The sequence below is a fragment of the Cucurbita pepo genome, chromosome LG15 (assembly GCF_002806865.2).
Source record: "Cucurbita pepo subsp. pepo cultivar mu-cu-16 chromosome LG15, ASM280686v2, whole genome shotgun sequence".
Taxonomy (NCBI): Eukaryota; Viridiplantae; Streptophyta; class Magnoliopsida; order Cucurbitales; family Cucurbitaceae; genus Cucurbita; species Cucurbita pepo.
This window is the reverse complement of record NC_036652.1, coordinates 846,343-862,763: the sequence shown is the minus strand read 5'-3', so window position 1 is coordinate 862,763 and position 16,421 is coordinate 846,343. Positions and strand designations below refer to the sequence as shown.

The 16,421-nt window shown below is 35.4% G+C and overlaps 1 protein-coding gene across 1 annotated transcript; it reads right to left on the bottom strand.

Moving 5' to 3' along the window:
• Positions 1-4,314: 4,314 nt before the first annotated feature.
• On the bottom strand, positions 4,315-15,395 carry LOC111811390 (ribokinase-like). The gene is made up of 13 exons (XM_023698205.1): positions 15,254-15,395; positions 15,082-15,174; positions 14,830-14,919; positions 13,907-13,984; positions 13,692-13,766; positions 12,745-12,797; positions 12,138-12,288; positions 11,768-11,878; positions 6,105-6,231; positions 5,860-5,960; positions 5,073-5,211; positions 4,775-4,826; positions 4,315-4,543 (listed from the first exon to the last, which is right to left on the bottom strand). The coding sequence occupies exons 1-13, from the start codon at positions 15,314-15,316 to the stop codon at positions 4,459-4,461; spliced, it is 1,218 nt and encodes a 405-aa protein (XP_023553973.1). The 5' UTR covers positions 15,317-15,395; the 3' UTR covers positions 4,315-4,458.
• Positions 15,396-16,421: the final 1,026 nt, after the last annotated feature.

Below are 16,421 nucleotides of genomic sequence, written 5' to 3'. Positions count from 1 at the left end.
GATCCAACTTTAATTGAATTAAACCCTCATCTAATGGAAAATCATCTTGATGATTGATGAAGAATCTTTGAATGGCTTACAAACATTAGACAATGATCTCCCTCCCTCCAAAAGGATGATACATTGAAAATATTCAAGGTGGCAGCTATAACATTAGTTGGATGTACGATAGAGGAACTATAATGCTAATAGCTTTACATGGTTTGATGTATGAGAAAGAAACTATAAAAGGGTTATGAAAAAACATGCAAAATTTTTTATCCACGCCTAAGAACTAACACAATCCACGCCTAAGAACTAACACAGTTATATTATGAGTCAACTATATGACAGTCTCATCCAATAATTTTTCTCTAATTAGGATTTAGAGGTTGAATTAAATGATACAAACTGACTTGAATTAGGATAAGTTTGAAGGAGAAGATTCATAGGGGACTGCTAGTGTGCGCTTTATGTAGAAGACCAAATCTTATTTTTCTTTTTCTTTTCCATTTTTTTCAGTTAAACAATGCTTAATAATTAATCTAAAATATCAAAATTGTTAATAATAAGTATTTGTAGCTAATTAAAAATACTTTTAAAAAAAATTTAAGAGTTCATCATATAATATAATACCAAACGCCCTAGAAGAAAATTCGAAATTCCAAGAAAAAAAATAGAAAAATGAAGACAATTTAAGGAGGGAAAATAACATGGGAAATAAGCATGGAATGGAAGTAGATCAAATTCATGAACCTAAGCCTAAGCCACTCAAATAAATGTATTGGATGCTAATTTCTTTTTCATAGTTAGCTTTAAAAAAGAAAATGAGAATAAAATTAAAAAAGAAAAAAGAAACAAAGAAAACAAGGATCCAGAAGGAATCTAGTCATGCGTGCGGTTCATTACTATTGCTACAACTGGACCAGCTCCTAATGCTTTTGCGTACGCAGATTTAAATGTCATGGTTGGATTTACACTGTTTTCATCCCTTCCTTGGATTGTCCATTTTAATATTACCGTATGCTAAAAATTCAAAACTATTAACATTCAATAATATTTATTTGTTTGTGTTCAACCTAAAATTAAAAAACTAAATCTCTAGGGTTAGAACAGTCGAGTTATATTGTGACCATGTGAAGGAGAAGTACATCAATAAACTAATATAAAAATGTTTATAAGGATATGAAATTATATTAATAAAATTTTAAAAGAATGGATAGTTATGGTCTATATCAACAGTATGCGTAATTCCTTACGATACTGAGTGAAATCTTATTTTAATGACTTCCTAAAAAATTTCTATCTATGGAGATCGTCTCCGTACATAATTGATCCATTTAAAAGCGATAAAAAAAGCTTTACATGGATCAATTAATATGACTTATTACCATCCACCTGTGACTTTCAAAGGTATGCCTAGACAAATAGGTTTGAATCTCACCCCCTCATTTGCAATGGTAATATTATAAAATAAAATAAATAATTTCATGACTTGTCACAGCATAATTAATGAGTCCATAGTCTATACCAAGAGAAGTTAATGAAAATGGGGTCATTCCAAACACAAAAAATTGTAATGGTACAAATCTTATTGAAAGGCAACATTTTAAAAAAAATGAATTCCTTAACAAACAAACAAACAAACAAAAAAAAAAATGAAGATTTTTTATTTATTACTAATATTAATATATTTATATTACAAAAAAGACGATATTTAAACCTTTAACCCAAAATAGAAACGTTGATAGCATGACTACTTGAAATAGGAATGAAGTTGGCTAAGGTTATTACAAATAGCTTATTTACAAATAAGACGAGGTTCAAACCTACGACCCAAAATAGAAAACGTTGATAGCATGACTATTTGAATTACGAGTGAAGTCGGCTAAGGTTATTATGGATAATATGTGAACGAGAATATTGATCAAAGAGTCAAGAGGATGAAATGTAAAACTTTTGATGCAAAATGAGAAGGTATAATAAAGGCTTTGGGACCAAAACTAGTAGAAAAATAGACAAATAGGGAAGCGTTTCATTCAAAGCCATGGGTGATAGGGTACATGGTACATGTGAACAAGTTAGGTATTTAGCTATTGCCCAAATGGCAATAATGCAAGAAGGAAGAAGGTGGGGGGCATGGAGGAGATTGGAGGGGACCTTATTTGCTAATTCCATGGACCAATTCCAGGATGTTGAGGTGACTTAGTCAGGTGAACCTTCAAGACTAATTAAAAGTCGAGCCTCTTTAATTGGTAACCAAAAGGAACGAGGAAAAGAATAAAAACTACTTCATTTCCTACTGTCCAAAGTCAGCGTTGAATAAATCAATTATCGTTCAATACACATCAAATACGAACGTAAAAAGCACACGGGTCAGACATCAGTTTAGTTTATATTCATTACAAGATTTTTCTACAAGACTTAATTATACTTTCTCTTTGAAGGAAACCACGGGACTTAATTATACTTTCTATTTGAAGGAAACCTTAAACTTCTAAAAAATAATATTCCGCTCTCTCATAAAAATTTATACCGATGTGAAGTTCAAAGACCAAACTCTTCTTAATTTTGGATTTCACGTTTATTGGATAAAACACTAATTATCATCTCAAAGATCCATAGTTCAATTCTCACGCTAAAAAAAAAAAAAAAAAAAAAAAAAAAAAANAAAATCCATATATAGTATCAGGGAATAAAAAAAACTATTGATATATCCTCTTTTTGGTTATAGTGTGATCCAGAAAAATGAGTAGCAAAATTCAAAAACTTATCCAAAATTTGGTCGATCCATATCCAAAAAGACGAAAGAAAGAGATGAAAGGGAAAGGCAAAATGGGTTGAAAGATTGAAGGTGGTCCAATTGGGGAAAGAGGTGTGTCTTTGTTTATCTTATGGTCCCGAACCACAAAGAAGAGAAGGGATTTCGAAGCACTTGAGGCAGCCTATTGGAAGAGTGTCATAATGGCATGTGAAGTTCTCATGGGTGGCCAAATACTGTTTCCATTCTCTACTCCTTCGTGAATCCAACTATGAGATCTCGATTTGTGTAGATACTTGTCACTGTTCAAGGCACCTTCCTTCATTTTTCCTCTGAGTTCTTAAATTTTTTTATTTCCATTATGTTGTAAACACATTTAAATTGAGCTGTTATTACAGCCCAAGCAAAGCCTAATATGCTATTTAGATATAGACCAGCTACTAGCTTACGTTTTAGTGTGTAATCATTTAGTGGAACAGGATAACACTAGCACTCTTCTGTTCTTCATTCATTTGAAGTCAGATTTGATCAGTAACATGATCCCTATACAATCAGGACACTTAAAATTTCGTATGGATTCTGGAATGATTTTTTTTTTTTTTTTTTTTTTTTTTTTTTTTTTTTTTTTTTTTTTTTTTTTTTTTTTTTTTTTNGGAAACTTCTCGCTAATAGAGACGTTTTAAAAACTTTAAAGAAAAGCACAAAAGGTAAAGCTCAAAAAGTAAAATATCTGTTAGGGGTGGGCTCTTGGCTTCCTAGGTAAGATCCCATTTGCTATGTTTTGACATAGATGGGCTTAGATATCAGTTCAAACGTCCATGTTTAGATGGACTAGGGCCATATTCATGGACCAAATGGGCTTCCACGGTAATGATTCGGCAATTCCCAGACAATGCAAGTACTCAGTCAAAGTTAAGTAGTACCTGGAAAGGATAGAAGGATCTCCGTGCATGGTTTGTGAAGTATCCATGTCCTCAAAACCACCATCCCGGGCAATATTTTCTCCTACAATTGAAGGATAAAAATAGTGAGGAAACAAGGTGGTTCACGCTACTTAGTAAATATTTCTTTGCTATCTATTAAAATGTTGACCCAGCAGTAAATGATTTTACCGCACCAACGAACTTTACTTCCAAGTGAGAGATTAAACTATGCTCAAATGTTGACCCAGCAGTAAATGATTTTACCGCACCAACGAACTTTACTTCCAAGTGAGAGATTAAACTATGCTCAAGTCAGTGGTATAAACTAGTTAAAGCTGGAAGGAATCCTCATTACGATATTTCTAATTAAACCAACTAAATACTCCTATTTCGAAATCGAATAGGGTAGACATAAAAAGCTCTGCCCACGTCTGAATAGTGGAATCTAGAAATGGTATTTAGGTTTGTAAAGCTAAAGGGAATATAGTCATTATACTTCGAAGCACAGACGTGAAGACTGATTTACCAAGAATGGATAATTTGCGTACCATAATAATTGTTTCACTTGAAGAAAACATCAAATCTCGCATTGGTACTTGTTTTCCCCCATTTTTGACCGTAAAACCTGCTGAAGAAATTCAAAAGGAGGCATGGAACCAAGCTCAATGGTGCTGCTATTTTGAATTAAAATTCTTGGTTTGGGCTGAAGTACATTTCGACAGAAGGTAACGAGTTAATGGAGTGGGCTGAGAACATAGATTCACATTTGAGTTAATGATGATCCAATGGGAATATCTAATGTAAGAATGATGCCAGGCGTGGATCCGTACGATATGGAAGACCGCTTCGTGCACCCAAAGCACGACAACATCCAGCAGCCTACGATTGAAACATAACAGTAAGTATAACTCAACTAATTAAGATATATACTCTTGACCAGAAGGTCAGAGGTTCAAATTTCTCACGTCTCACGTCATTTGTTAGACGTCATTTGTTAGACGTCATTTGTTAGACGTCATTTGTTGTTGAACTCCAAAAAAATTTAAAATAAAAGTAGCATATTAGACAAAAAAAAAAAAAAAAAAAAAAAAAAAAAAAAAAAAAAAAAAANACCAGGGAGGAAAATGGCAATAACTTCTGAGGTGGCATGTTGGCACATAAGGCTGGAATTGAAATGAAAAGCATAACTTTTGAGGCGGATGTTAATTAAGCTAAAAATAAAAACAAGTAAAAACGAACATAAAAATTCTAGGATGAACAAATATATGTCAGGAGATTCATTCTGAAATGGTTCGCAAATATTCTGCAAAAAAGCTTGAACAAATAAAATTGCAAGCTAAACTCTAAAGAACAAAGCAGCCACTAGAAAATACAAGGATAACAAAGTTAAAATTGTTCATATTACGAACCATAAAGAACTGCTCCAATGAATGCATCTCCAGCACCAGTCGTATCAACAATCTCAGACGCTGGTATTTTTTCAGCTGTTCCGAGCAACAGCCTGCCACAAACTGTCCCTATCCCCTCAGCCCTCAACCTGACCACTGGCTGAAGAGAAAAAATGAGGACGAAATATAACCAAATCTCATTCACATCCTAATATCTAAGAGGATGAACTCTCTTGGACCCATAAGCTATGACTCAACCGCAGATATTAATGTGTTCATTAGGTTAGCACTCGTATACTATCTGACGATTCCTATGCTCAACCTAAACTTCATACGCTTGTGCAATATTATAATAGCATAGATACATACTAAAGCTCCATACATCCCTCAGATGATTTGTATAAAACTAGTCATCTTTTTTATACAAGAGAAAAAGAAATGGTTGCATCCGTCAACCATTCATTTTTCTTACAAATTTTACCAACGGTTTTCATCTTCAAAACCAACGTAACTTCAGCAGGTAGCCTCGCAGCATTTGATCCAACATACTACGTCCAAAACACTGCGTGGGGGACAGACTTCATAATTAACCTCTCCTAGATGTCTAGGTACAAAAACCACCCTGCAAACGGTGGCAAGTATTTCCCATTTCCTTTCTTTACATAACTATTTATTGATGACGTCACAGACATCAATCTACATGGGTCGTGACAAACCATAACACTTTAATGGTACACATGGTAAGCCAATCATTTTTAAGGACTAAGGTAGGGTTGAGCAAACGCCAAAATAACTTTAAAAAAATTACCGATGAAACAGAAGTTGGGACATTTATATTCTCATCCTTTCTGCCTTTGATCACTTCTAGTAAGTTGTCTACTTCAAACTCTTCTATCTGATCAGGTGTTTCTGCCAGAAACAGAGAAAGTACCAGTAAATTTTAGTATAAAATAAATATACAAAATTTTGTACCAAACCAATATCAACCCTTTGAGGGTGAACAGCATCATATGATGCCAACGGTATGGTAGAAAGTTGATCATCAGCAGTCACCATTAGTACTTCTTTCGAGCATTATGCATCCTTCTTCACCCAAGGTGACAATCACAAATTTGAGTTTTGGAAGTCGCAAAAGCATGGAAACAAGTGCAGATGGAATCGATGGTGCCTCTGTCCATTCCTGTCCATTAAATACCGTTTCTATAATTTAGTAACAACAGAGAGCATGATCACATAAACAATAAACAACTCCAGGTAAAAAGATGAATAGAAGTATTAAAATAAAAAAAAAACAGAAATTTAATACAAATTCAAACATACATACAACACAGTATAAAAATTATATGCACTACTAGATGAAAAAATCAATGTCATTTTGCTTGCACGTGGAATAAAAAATTCTCTCAAACAAACGAGTTAGGTAAGGCATAATGTGTTAAGAATGAGAAATAGAAATAGAATTGGGATTGAGAGTATGATCTTCATTCAGGTTTAACACGTTTAAATAGGATACAAACTATCAACTAATACCTAAAAATAGAAAAAATATTATCTAACTAAATCTGGTAAATAAATAAAATATACTGTTAATCAAATCTATACTAACAACTCCCTAAATATCTGAGATATATTCTAACTAATTATCACGATAAAATATCCTCTTAATACTCCCCCTCAAGTTGGAGAGTGTATGTCGATCACACCCAACTTGTCCTTCAAAAAGTCAAATTGCTGTCTTCCCAAAGCTTTAGTAAAAACATCTGCCAATTGCATTTTGGTCGAAACATAACACGGTTTGATGATTCCAGCTTGTAACTTTTCTCGAACTATATGACAATCTATTTCAATGTGTTTCGTACGTTCATGAAAAACTGGATTGGCTGCTATATGTAATGCTGCTTGATTATCACAATATAATAATGCTGGTTCGGACAGTGGAACATTCAAGTCTTGAAGAATGTATCTTAACCAAGTTAACTCTAAACAAGTATTTGCCATAGCTCGATACTCGGCTTCTGCTGATGATCTGGACACATTAGTCTGCTTTTTAGACTTCCAAGAAATAATTGAATTTCCGAGGAAAATGCAGAACCCAGAAATAGATCGTCTGGAAGTTCGACAACCACCCCAGTCAGAATCGCAATATGCCTGTAATCTTAAATTGTTTTCAGATGGCAGTAGAAGTCCTTGACCAGGAGTGCCTTTGATGTACCTCAGAACTCGAAGAGCTGCCTCCCAATGTGGTTTTCTTGGTTCATGCATAAATTGGCTAAGCATACGAACTGAATAAGCTATGTCAGGCCTAGTGACGGTCAAATATATTAATCTGCCAATCAACCGTCTGTATTTACTTGGATCATTCAACTTCTCTCCTTCAGTTAAAGAAAGTTTCAGATTTTGCTCCATAGGAAATTTGTCTGGACGTGCTCCTGTAAGACCTGTGTCTTGAAGTATGTCTAGAGCATACTTCCTTTGAGACATAAAAATTCCTTTTCTAGATCGAGAAAATTCAATGCCTAGAAAATATTTCAAATTTCCTAAATCTTTGATAAGAAATTTCTGGAGTAAACTAGTCTTGAGATATTGAATTTCTTCGAGATCATTGCCTGTCAACAGAATATCATCAACATAGATTAGAACTGCAGTGAAAGAAGTACCTTTACTCTTAGTAAACAAAGAGTAATCTGCTTTGGACTGAGTGTAGCCTGCATTTTGTATAGTTGTAGAAAATATGGAGAACCAATTGCGAGAAGCCTGTTTTAATCCATAAAGAGATTTATGGAGCCGACATACTGTATTCTCCCCCTGTCGGCGAAGACCTGGTGGTAAAGACATATAAACTTCCTCGTCTAGATTACCATGGAGAAAGGCATTTTGAACATCCAACTGATGGGTGAACCATTTTCGAGCAGCAGCAACAGTGAGTAAGCAACGAAGTGTAGTAAGTTTCGCTGTAGGGGAAAATGTTTCTGTGTAATCAATACCTTCAACCTGAGTGTATCCCTTTGCTACTAGTCGAGCTTTATAACGTTCAACAGAACCATCAGAGTTGTATTTAATTTTGTACACCCAACGACAACCAATAGCTTTATGACCAAGTGGTAGAGGAACGAGAGACCATGTATGATTACGTTCCAAAGCTGCAATTTCATCATTCATAGCCTGCTGCCATAACGGGTCGCCAACTGCCTCGTCATAGGTTTTAGGTTCTGTCTGGGATGTAATAAGAGCTAGAAAAGCACGTTGAGTAGGAGAAAAACGAGAGAATGAAAGGTAATGATGAAGGGGATACCTGGTGCCAGTGCCGGGACTTGAGCTAGAGGTTAAATGATTGGCTCCAGAAGACATCTCATAATCCTTATGCCAAGCTGGAGGCTGTTTAGTACGAGTAGAACGTCGAAGTGGAGCTGATGTATCAGGTGGGATAGGATTGGAATTAGTGGGCGAATCTGGAGAAGGTGGAGGAGACGACGGAGTAGGAGGTGAAGGAATAGAAGGTGGAGGATGGATGTTTGAGTAGGATGGATCATGAAGTGGTACAACAGGAGTCGAAGGAGCTAATGTCGAAGTTTGTGAAGCTGATGAAAAAGGAAAATCATCTTCACAAAATTTGACATCACGGCTGATAAAGAATTTGTGAGATTGCATGTCATACAACTTGTAACCTTTATGACCACAAGGATATCCTACGAAAACACAAGGAGTTGCCCTAGGTTCAAATTTTTGCTTAGGATGTACTATAGTTGCATAACATTTACAACCAAAAACTTTAAGATGATGAAATGTAGGTGGTCGTTTGTAGAGTGCTTCAAAGGGTGTCTTGTTAGATAATAATGGTGATGGCGTTCTATTTATAAGATAAACAGCCGTTAAAATGCACTCTCCCCAAAAATTAAGTGGAACCTGTGACTGAAAAAGAAGAGACCTAGCTACATTTAGGATATGGCGATGCTTGCGTTCTACGACTCCATTTTGTTGTGGAGTATAGACACAAGTGCGCTGAAATTCAATACCACAAGAAGTAAAGAATGGTTGCAAAGATAGGAACTCAGTCCCATTGTCTGATCGAACTATCTTGATAGTAGTATGAAATTGAGTTTGAACGAATTTAACAAAGTTCATTAACAAATGATGTACTTCTGACTTATGTTGCATTAAAAAAACCCAAGTACATCGAGTAAAATCATCAACAATAGTGAGAAAAAAACGCAAACCAGAATGGGTAGGAATTTTATGTGGTCCCCAAACATCACAATGTATCAGATCAAAAGCAGAATGGGTTGTTATTGAACTTCTTGGGAAAGACAACCTAGTTTGTTTTGCTAACGGGCAGATACTACAATTATGAGAATAACTCGCATTATTAAGATGCAATTGATCAGCTAGAAATTTAAAACGAGAAAAGGAAGGATGACCTAGGCGTAAATGCCACAAATCAGATGACTGAGATACTTGATGAGCTGAAGATTTGATTGGAGATGAAGAAATATGATAGAGACCTCCAAATTGTTTACCCGAGCCAATCATCTTCCCCGTAGCCAAGTCCTGCATAACACAAGAATCAGGATAGAAGGTGACATAACATTTCAAGTTATTGGTAAGTTTGCTGATCGACATTAGGTTTAAATTGAATGAAGGCACACATAAAACGTTGTTTAATTGAAGGTTAGGGCTAAGAGAAATATTGCCAGTATGTGACACACGTGCTGTCTCTCCATTAGGCAAATTTATTGCAGACATGATGGCAGCCTTTGGTTCAGTCATAACAGAAGATTTTGATACTATATGATCCGTAGCTCCACTATCGAGAATCCATGAATTAGAACTCGCAGAGTTAATAGATAATGTAGATATGGGAAACAAACCTGCAACATTGATGTGATTGTCAGAATTACCAGAAGGGTGATGATTGATTGCAGATAAGGCTTGTGCTATCTGTCGTAATTGCTCAGAAGAAAAATTTGGAATGGAATTAGGTGACTGTTCTTCTGTATTCAACTGTGAAACATCGGCCATATTTGCAGATGATCGATATCCACGGTTATTGTGTTGATTGTCTTGTCTTGTCCTTCCAGAATTATTTTTCTGTCGACACCGATCTTCTGTATGGCCCCTTCTATCACAAAACTTACAGTGAAACTTAAGAATTCGACACTCATTAATTGTATGACCACTTTTATTGCAGTGTTCACACAATTTGTCCTTGGCGAATTTTGAATATATTGTTTTCTTTTGCACTGCTGATGCAATCGAGATTTTCTCAGTAGGTTCGGAAGTTACCTGACGCTGCATCTCTTCTTGTACAAGTAATGAATAGGCTTGCCTCACATTAGGTAATGGAGACATCATCAATATGTTAGATCTCACCGTTTTATAAGACTGATTGAGCCCCATGAGCAATTGCATCAACTTGTCTTCTTCGCGTTGATCAATATGTATTTGACGTTGATTACAGGTAAATGGTGTGCGGTACGCTTCCAGTTCATCCCAGAGTGCTTTGAGCTTGGTGAAATATGTTGACAGTGCCATGGTTCCTTGTGACATCGTTGCTATCGAGTTTTGTATTTGAAAAATTGCTGGAGCATTCTTTTGTGAGAATTGATCGTGAAGATCAACCCACACTTGATGAGCTGTCTTGGCGTGAATAATGCCTTTAGCGATATCTGCTTCAACGGAATGAGTTAACCAAGATATTATCATACTGTTGCACTGATTCCAGAGTTCGAATTCGGTTGAATTTGCATCTTGGGACGGTTCCTCAATTGTGCCATCAATGAAGCCAATTTTCTTCTTGGCAATAAGAGCATGCATAACTGATTTACTCCAGGATTGATAATTTGCTCCATTTAATTTGATTGGAACAAGTGAATATCCTGGCTGATCAGAGTGATGAATATAGTACGGATGTGTTAAATCAACATCCGAAATTTTGAAGCTGGATTTGGCTGATTCCGCCATAAAGGAAATTTGGATATTTAAGAACACCAAGATCGGTGCTCTGATACCATGTTAAGAATGAGAAATAGAAATAGAATTGGGATTGAGAGTATGATCTTCATTCAGGTTTAACACGTTTAAATAGGATATAAACTATCAACTAATACCTAAAAATAGAAAAAATATTATCTAACTAAATCTGGTAAATAAATAAAATATACGGCTAATCAAATCTATACTAACAACTCCCTAAATATCTGAGATATATTCTAACTAATTATCACGATAAAACATCCTCTTAATATAATGTAAGACCTCTATAGCGAATGGGTGTGCAAGGTGGCAAGAATGGCAATACTTCTGTGAGAAGTTAGCTGTCTTTGCTGTCTTTTGTTATAGTACTTTTTGTGAACAGACTATACATATTAATCTGTACGTTTAGGTGAAGGTGGGTTTTATCGTGTGAGACTTTTGGCTTGGGAATGAGAGTAACAGCCCTCTTGAGTGCCTGGATGAACTTGTAATCGGCTTAGGGCTCTTTTGTGATATTAATATATCAATTGTGGAGGTATATACCTAACACATAAGCAGCTCTACAAAGTATACAAGATAATTAATAAAGACCAGGGGATCAAAAATACAAACTTAAGATTCAATATAACAAATTTAAAAATTAATAAGATAGAGTAACAAGTACTGTTAGAGTTCAATTTCCAAACAGGATAATTTTGACGAGTAGGGAAAATTTTCAAAAAGAGGAACGAAGAAAGAACACTTGCCTGAGGAAAACCTGTTGAGCAGACAACATAACTGGCAAATGCCAGAAGCTCATCCAGACCTTCCCTTTTCCTTTCTGCATCGATCAAGATAGGAATATTTTGCTGAGCTGCCTGTACAGGAAAAGTAAAATTAATATCCCTTTCACGTACAACATGAACCATTAAGGACAAACAACCAGTTCATAGATATTTAGGAAGTGACAGAAATAACAAGCCAAAAGCTGAAAGAAGAGAAGTGTTGAGTTTCTTTTGAAGTTTCAATCTGGGTGGGGAACAAAGAAGTCTGACTCTTAAATAATCTACTTGAAAGAGCAAGCTCAACACATGAATGCAGTATGTGTAACATCAAAGCAACTAATGACATTTTTACCTCTTCTGCAACAAGCAAAGCAGTTTCATGCAATCTTACGTCAAAATATACAATTTTAGCCCCATCTAAGGCTGACAACAAGCTTGATCGGGAAAGGTCATCTGGCACCATGGGAGGAGATCCTGGTGTGTGTATGCATGTACGAGTGTGCCTAAAAAAGTTCACCACAGTAAATTAATTGTGAAATGACTAAGTAGATTCCTTATAATTTTATTTTGTGCATTCTGTCTCAGAATTGCTAACGTCAGAAGGCTTCCCTCTGAAAGATCAAAGTATAAAGAACTCCTCAATACTAAGAATTTAGACTACAACAAGACTGTAGAAGGAATATGTCCTTCACAATCCACAAAATATCATTTTGAAATTGATCCATGACATCGTTAAAGGGCTCATATTTGCTTGCCTCAAGACAAGCACAAAGTTTTAGCCTTGAGTCTTACCCTTCTTGGATTACAGGTGGCTTAAATCTCCACAAAAGAACACTCATACTAATCCTTATGCCTCACTAAACGATTAAACGAATAATACCAATCTGCAATATTCTTCAGAAATATTAGACCCTCAGCACATGGACAAAGTAGAGGAGCATAGAAATGCAAATGCTTACGTTTTATTATCCACAATAATATAGGTAAAGGGTGAAACACCCCCTTCAGCAACCTGAGAAAACACAAAAAAGCACAAATGTGGTAACTCATAGGAAATAACTAAAATCCATTATGAAAAGAGAGTAGATATTCTTTCAGATAGAAAATAGTAGGAAAAGGATGAAATATTTATAGCAACATATTTATATTGAACAGAAAATATTACATTTTATTTTTTGGCCCAACAAATGTGAGTATGGAAATTTGAACATCCTACGTCAAGAGACAAAATAGATGCAAAATATACATTTCATTGAAAAAAGAATTAAATGATAAATAAATATTATACAAGTATTAGGTGACCAGCTTTCTAATGTAGACAACTGTTAATTAAAAATACATACTGAAGAGAAGTTTGCAATTCAGAAAATTCTTGATGTAATTCAAAATGTCAAACTTCAACAGATCAGCGTGGAACATCAAAGCTACACCAAAATATTCAGTCGCAGACAGTTATGCAATTGAATGGTCAGGAGTAACTAAATTACACTTCGACTAGTAAATGCAATGTTTGCTTTCCCCCTTAGACCCTCAAATGCTCACACTCCTGCTTCACTTCTCCGTACAACTACATATTGGGATTAGAATTCAATACCACAGAACGTGCTTTGCCTGTTTCTTGATAACTCACAAACACCAAATAATGCACTAAGCATGATGAGAGCATTCAAGTCTTATATTCCAAAAGATAACCATTAGCGATATAGTTTGTGGATGAACATGCATCGCCATTACACTTTGCATCAAGAAAAAACTAATAATAAACATGACTTTTCCCAAGTCCCATGTACACTTACACTACGTGCAAAATACAGTCAAACGAGGGCAGTATTATCAGATAATGCAAAAGTCAATTATAATAATGGAAATCATAAATACTTGAAATTCTGCATTATGAAGAGCTTACTACAAGAAAAGATGTATCTATGCCATCAGCTTCTAGCTCCTCAACTATACTCCTTCCTTGACTATCATCTGCAACCTACAATGTTATCATGCATGAATATGTTACAAACTTCACTCAAAGGAGACAAAACCAGCGATGTATATATATATACCAGTTCTGTTTAGTACTCAGAAGTTGGGCTGGTTAAAAGAAACATGCCAGGGATAAAGAGCAACCTTGGAAATTATCCTTGGTGTTAAACCCAACCGAGCTGCAGAAGTTAAAGCATTCCCTACATTTCCTCCACCTTGAACCTAAGAAGTCATCAGCCACGTCAAGGAATTTCTAGTTTTCGGTTACACCACCAACAAAACAGTACACAATTTAAAGGAGACAAGATAGGAATAAAGAAATAACAAGCTTGAGTTCATATTGGTGTTAGGATCGCACAACCACATTTGATTTAGATGAAGAACGCGAAGAACAAGAGAGAGAAATCACAAAGAGAAATATATGTGGTAACTCCGTATGGTAAACTCCACAACGACTAGAGATTTATATTGATAACTAAGTAAGGAGAATACATAGCCATTTACTATATATAGGCATTGAGTAAGCAAGATCTAAGTAAATATCAAGCTCCACAACCTGACAACTGGTTCGCCCAAAACTTCGGGTTCTTTTCAGTCCTCTCCAACTACAAACTCTACAAAAATCAATGAAGACTACAAGTGAGGATTCAATCTCCCAAGTGTTTCTCTCTATTTTTCTCTCTAAAATTACGCTCTAAAACATTTCCAAAAGGCTAGCCATCACTCCCTTTCCTTACAAATAAAGAAGAAAATGTGTTTTGCCTTGCAGCAATGTAGTTTGCTCCTTTACTCCCTATTTCCATTTCCTTTAACTGGCTTTGAACAGACCATTGAGCGAGTCTCTAACTAATCCATATCGATGATTAACCTTGATGATTAGACTCCACAAATCTCAAAAGTTGCCACTCCAAACATATTCACTTCATAAGGCTCTACTGGTCCAGAAATTGCATATCATACACAACACAATTCTAGCAATGTTTGATATATAGCTAGGCAACCACTAACTCATGTATCGATCGTATAGCTAGCAGAGAGAAGAAGGAAAAAAGAATACAGGAGCATACCTTTAAGCTCGTGGTTCTAATTTTGTCGTCAGGATTTGGATAAGAAGCCACTGCCGCCAAAAAATCAACAGTTGCAGAACCAACACCAAGCTGCGAAAACATACCAAACCGTTCAATCACATTCAATGATCCAAAAAGGATGCATACATACTCTTAGGGACAATGAAAATAAGAGCACAAAAATAGTTATGTCAGTAATCAGAGCCAGAGCCGTCGAGCATTGTAAGAAGAGAGGGAGAAAAAGAAACTCACAACCACACGATTATCAGGAAGAGAAATCGAAACCGAGGAGGAAGTTGACGAGGAGATTCTCGGCCTGAAACCAGAATATGCGCAAAGAAACGGCTGAAATGTAAACAATTAGTTTGGTTTTCATCGGAAAAGGCTGAGGGAGATTACAGATTGCAGGAGAGGGAAAGGAGACCTGGTTAATTCGGAGAGGAGAATGAACAAGCGTAGGGAATGAAATGAACGCCGGCAATGGCATCTTGCGAGTAGGAGAACGGGAGGCAAGGCCACTGGTGTTGTTTTAGTGGATGATTTTGGCTCTCCGGTTCTCGCCACCCGTCTCTTCCATTATTATTTTTTTTTTTTTTTTTTTTTTTTTTTTTTTTTTTTTTTTTTTTTTTTNTTTTCCATCTCTAATAAATTTAAAATAGTATGATATTGTCCACTTTGAGTAGAAGTACTTGTGCGACTCACTCGCACCAATTGAGATAGTATTCCTCATTTATAAACTCATCATTTTTTACTAAATTAACCAATGTGGGACTTTTCGGACTCACTCCTAATAATCCTCAACAATCCTCCCCTCGAACAAAGTACACTAAGCCTCCTTTGAGGCTTATAGAGCTCTCGAACAGCCTCCCCTCCTCGAACAAAGTACACCCTTTTTTTGACAATTTAGTCACTTTTGACTACACCTTCGAGACCTACAATTCTTTGTACATTTGAGGCTTCCCCAAAAGGCCTCGTACGAATGAAGATAGTATTTCTCAAAGCATGATCTTCCAATAAATTAACCAATATGGAACTCACTCCTAATAATCTTCAACCACTTTAAATTTTTAAATCTCGATATAATGTTTACTTATAAAATATATTAATTTATTATAATTTTTTTAATAAAAATTATATTGAAAGATGAAACTTTAAAATAAAATAATAAACTAATAAATAAAGAATTTTGTAGAAATGTAAAATGAAATAGGTGGTAGGAATGGGACAGAGAAAGTTTCCCCATTAGAGAATGATAATTTAAAGATTACGTTAAATTCATTGCTCTCTGACTATTCAATCACGTCTTTAAACGTCATTGTTCACCAATTCAAATTTTCTACCAAAAAAAGGTATAATCATATTAATGGGCAAAGTCTTGTCATGTGAACGTTTTGTCCTTCCAAATTTGCTTATAATATCAGATAAAACATACCTTCAAAATTTATTGGGACAGGAATTGCATATTTAATTTTTAAAAAATGAATAAATAATAAATAATACGGCTTTAAAAATTGGCCAACATGACGGGCCATGCTAGACTCATTAATTGTACACTATAGAGCCTCTCTTGAGGCCTATAGAGCCCTCGAACA

What these genes read in the sequence shown, in the direction of transcription:
- LOC111811390 (XM_023698205.1), bottom strand. Translation starts at nt 15,316, where the DNA reads ATGCCATTGCCGGCGTTCATTTCATTCCCTACGCTTGTTCATTCTCCT. An exon ending in CTTTGCTTGTTGCAGAAGAG is followed by an intron (nt 11,879 to 12,137) that starts GTAAAAATGTCA and finishes TTTCCTGTACAG; the next exon opens with GCAGCTCAGCAAAATATTCC. An exon ending in GCTCGAAAGAAGTACTAATG is followed by an intron (nt 5,961 to 6,104) that starts GTGACTGCTGAT and finishes TGTTTCTGGCAG; the next exon opens with AAACACCTGATCAGATAGAA.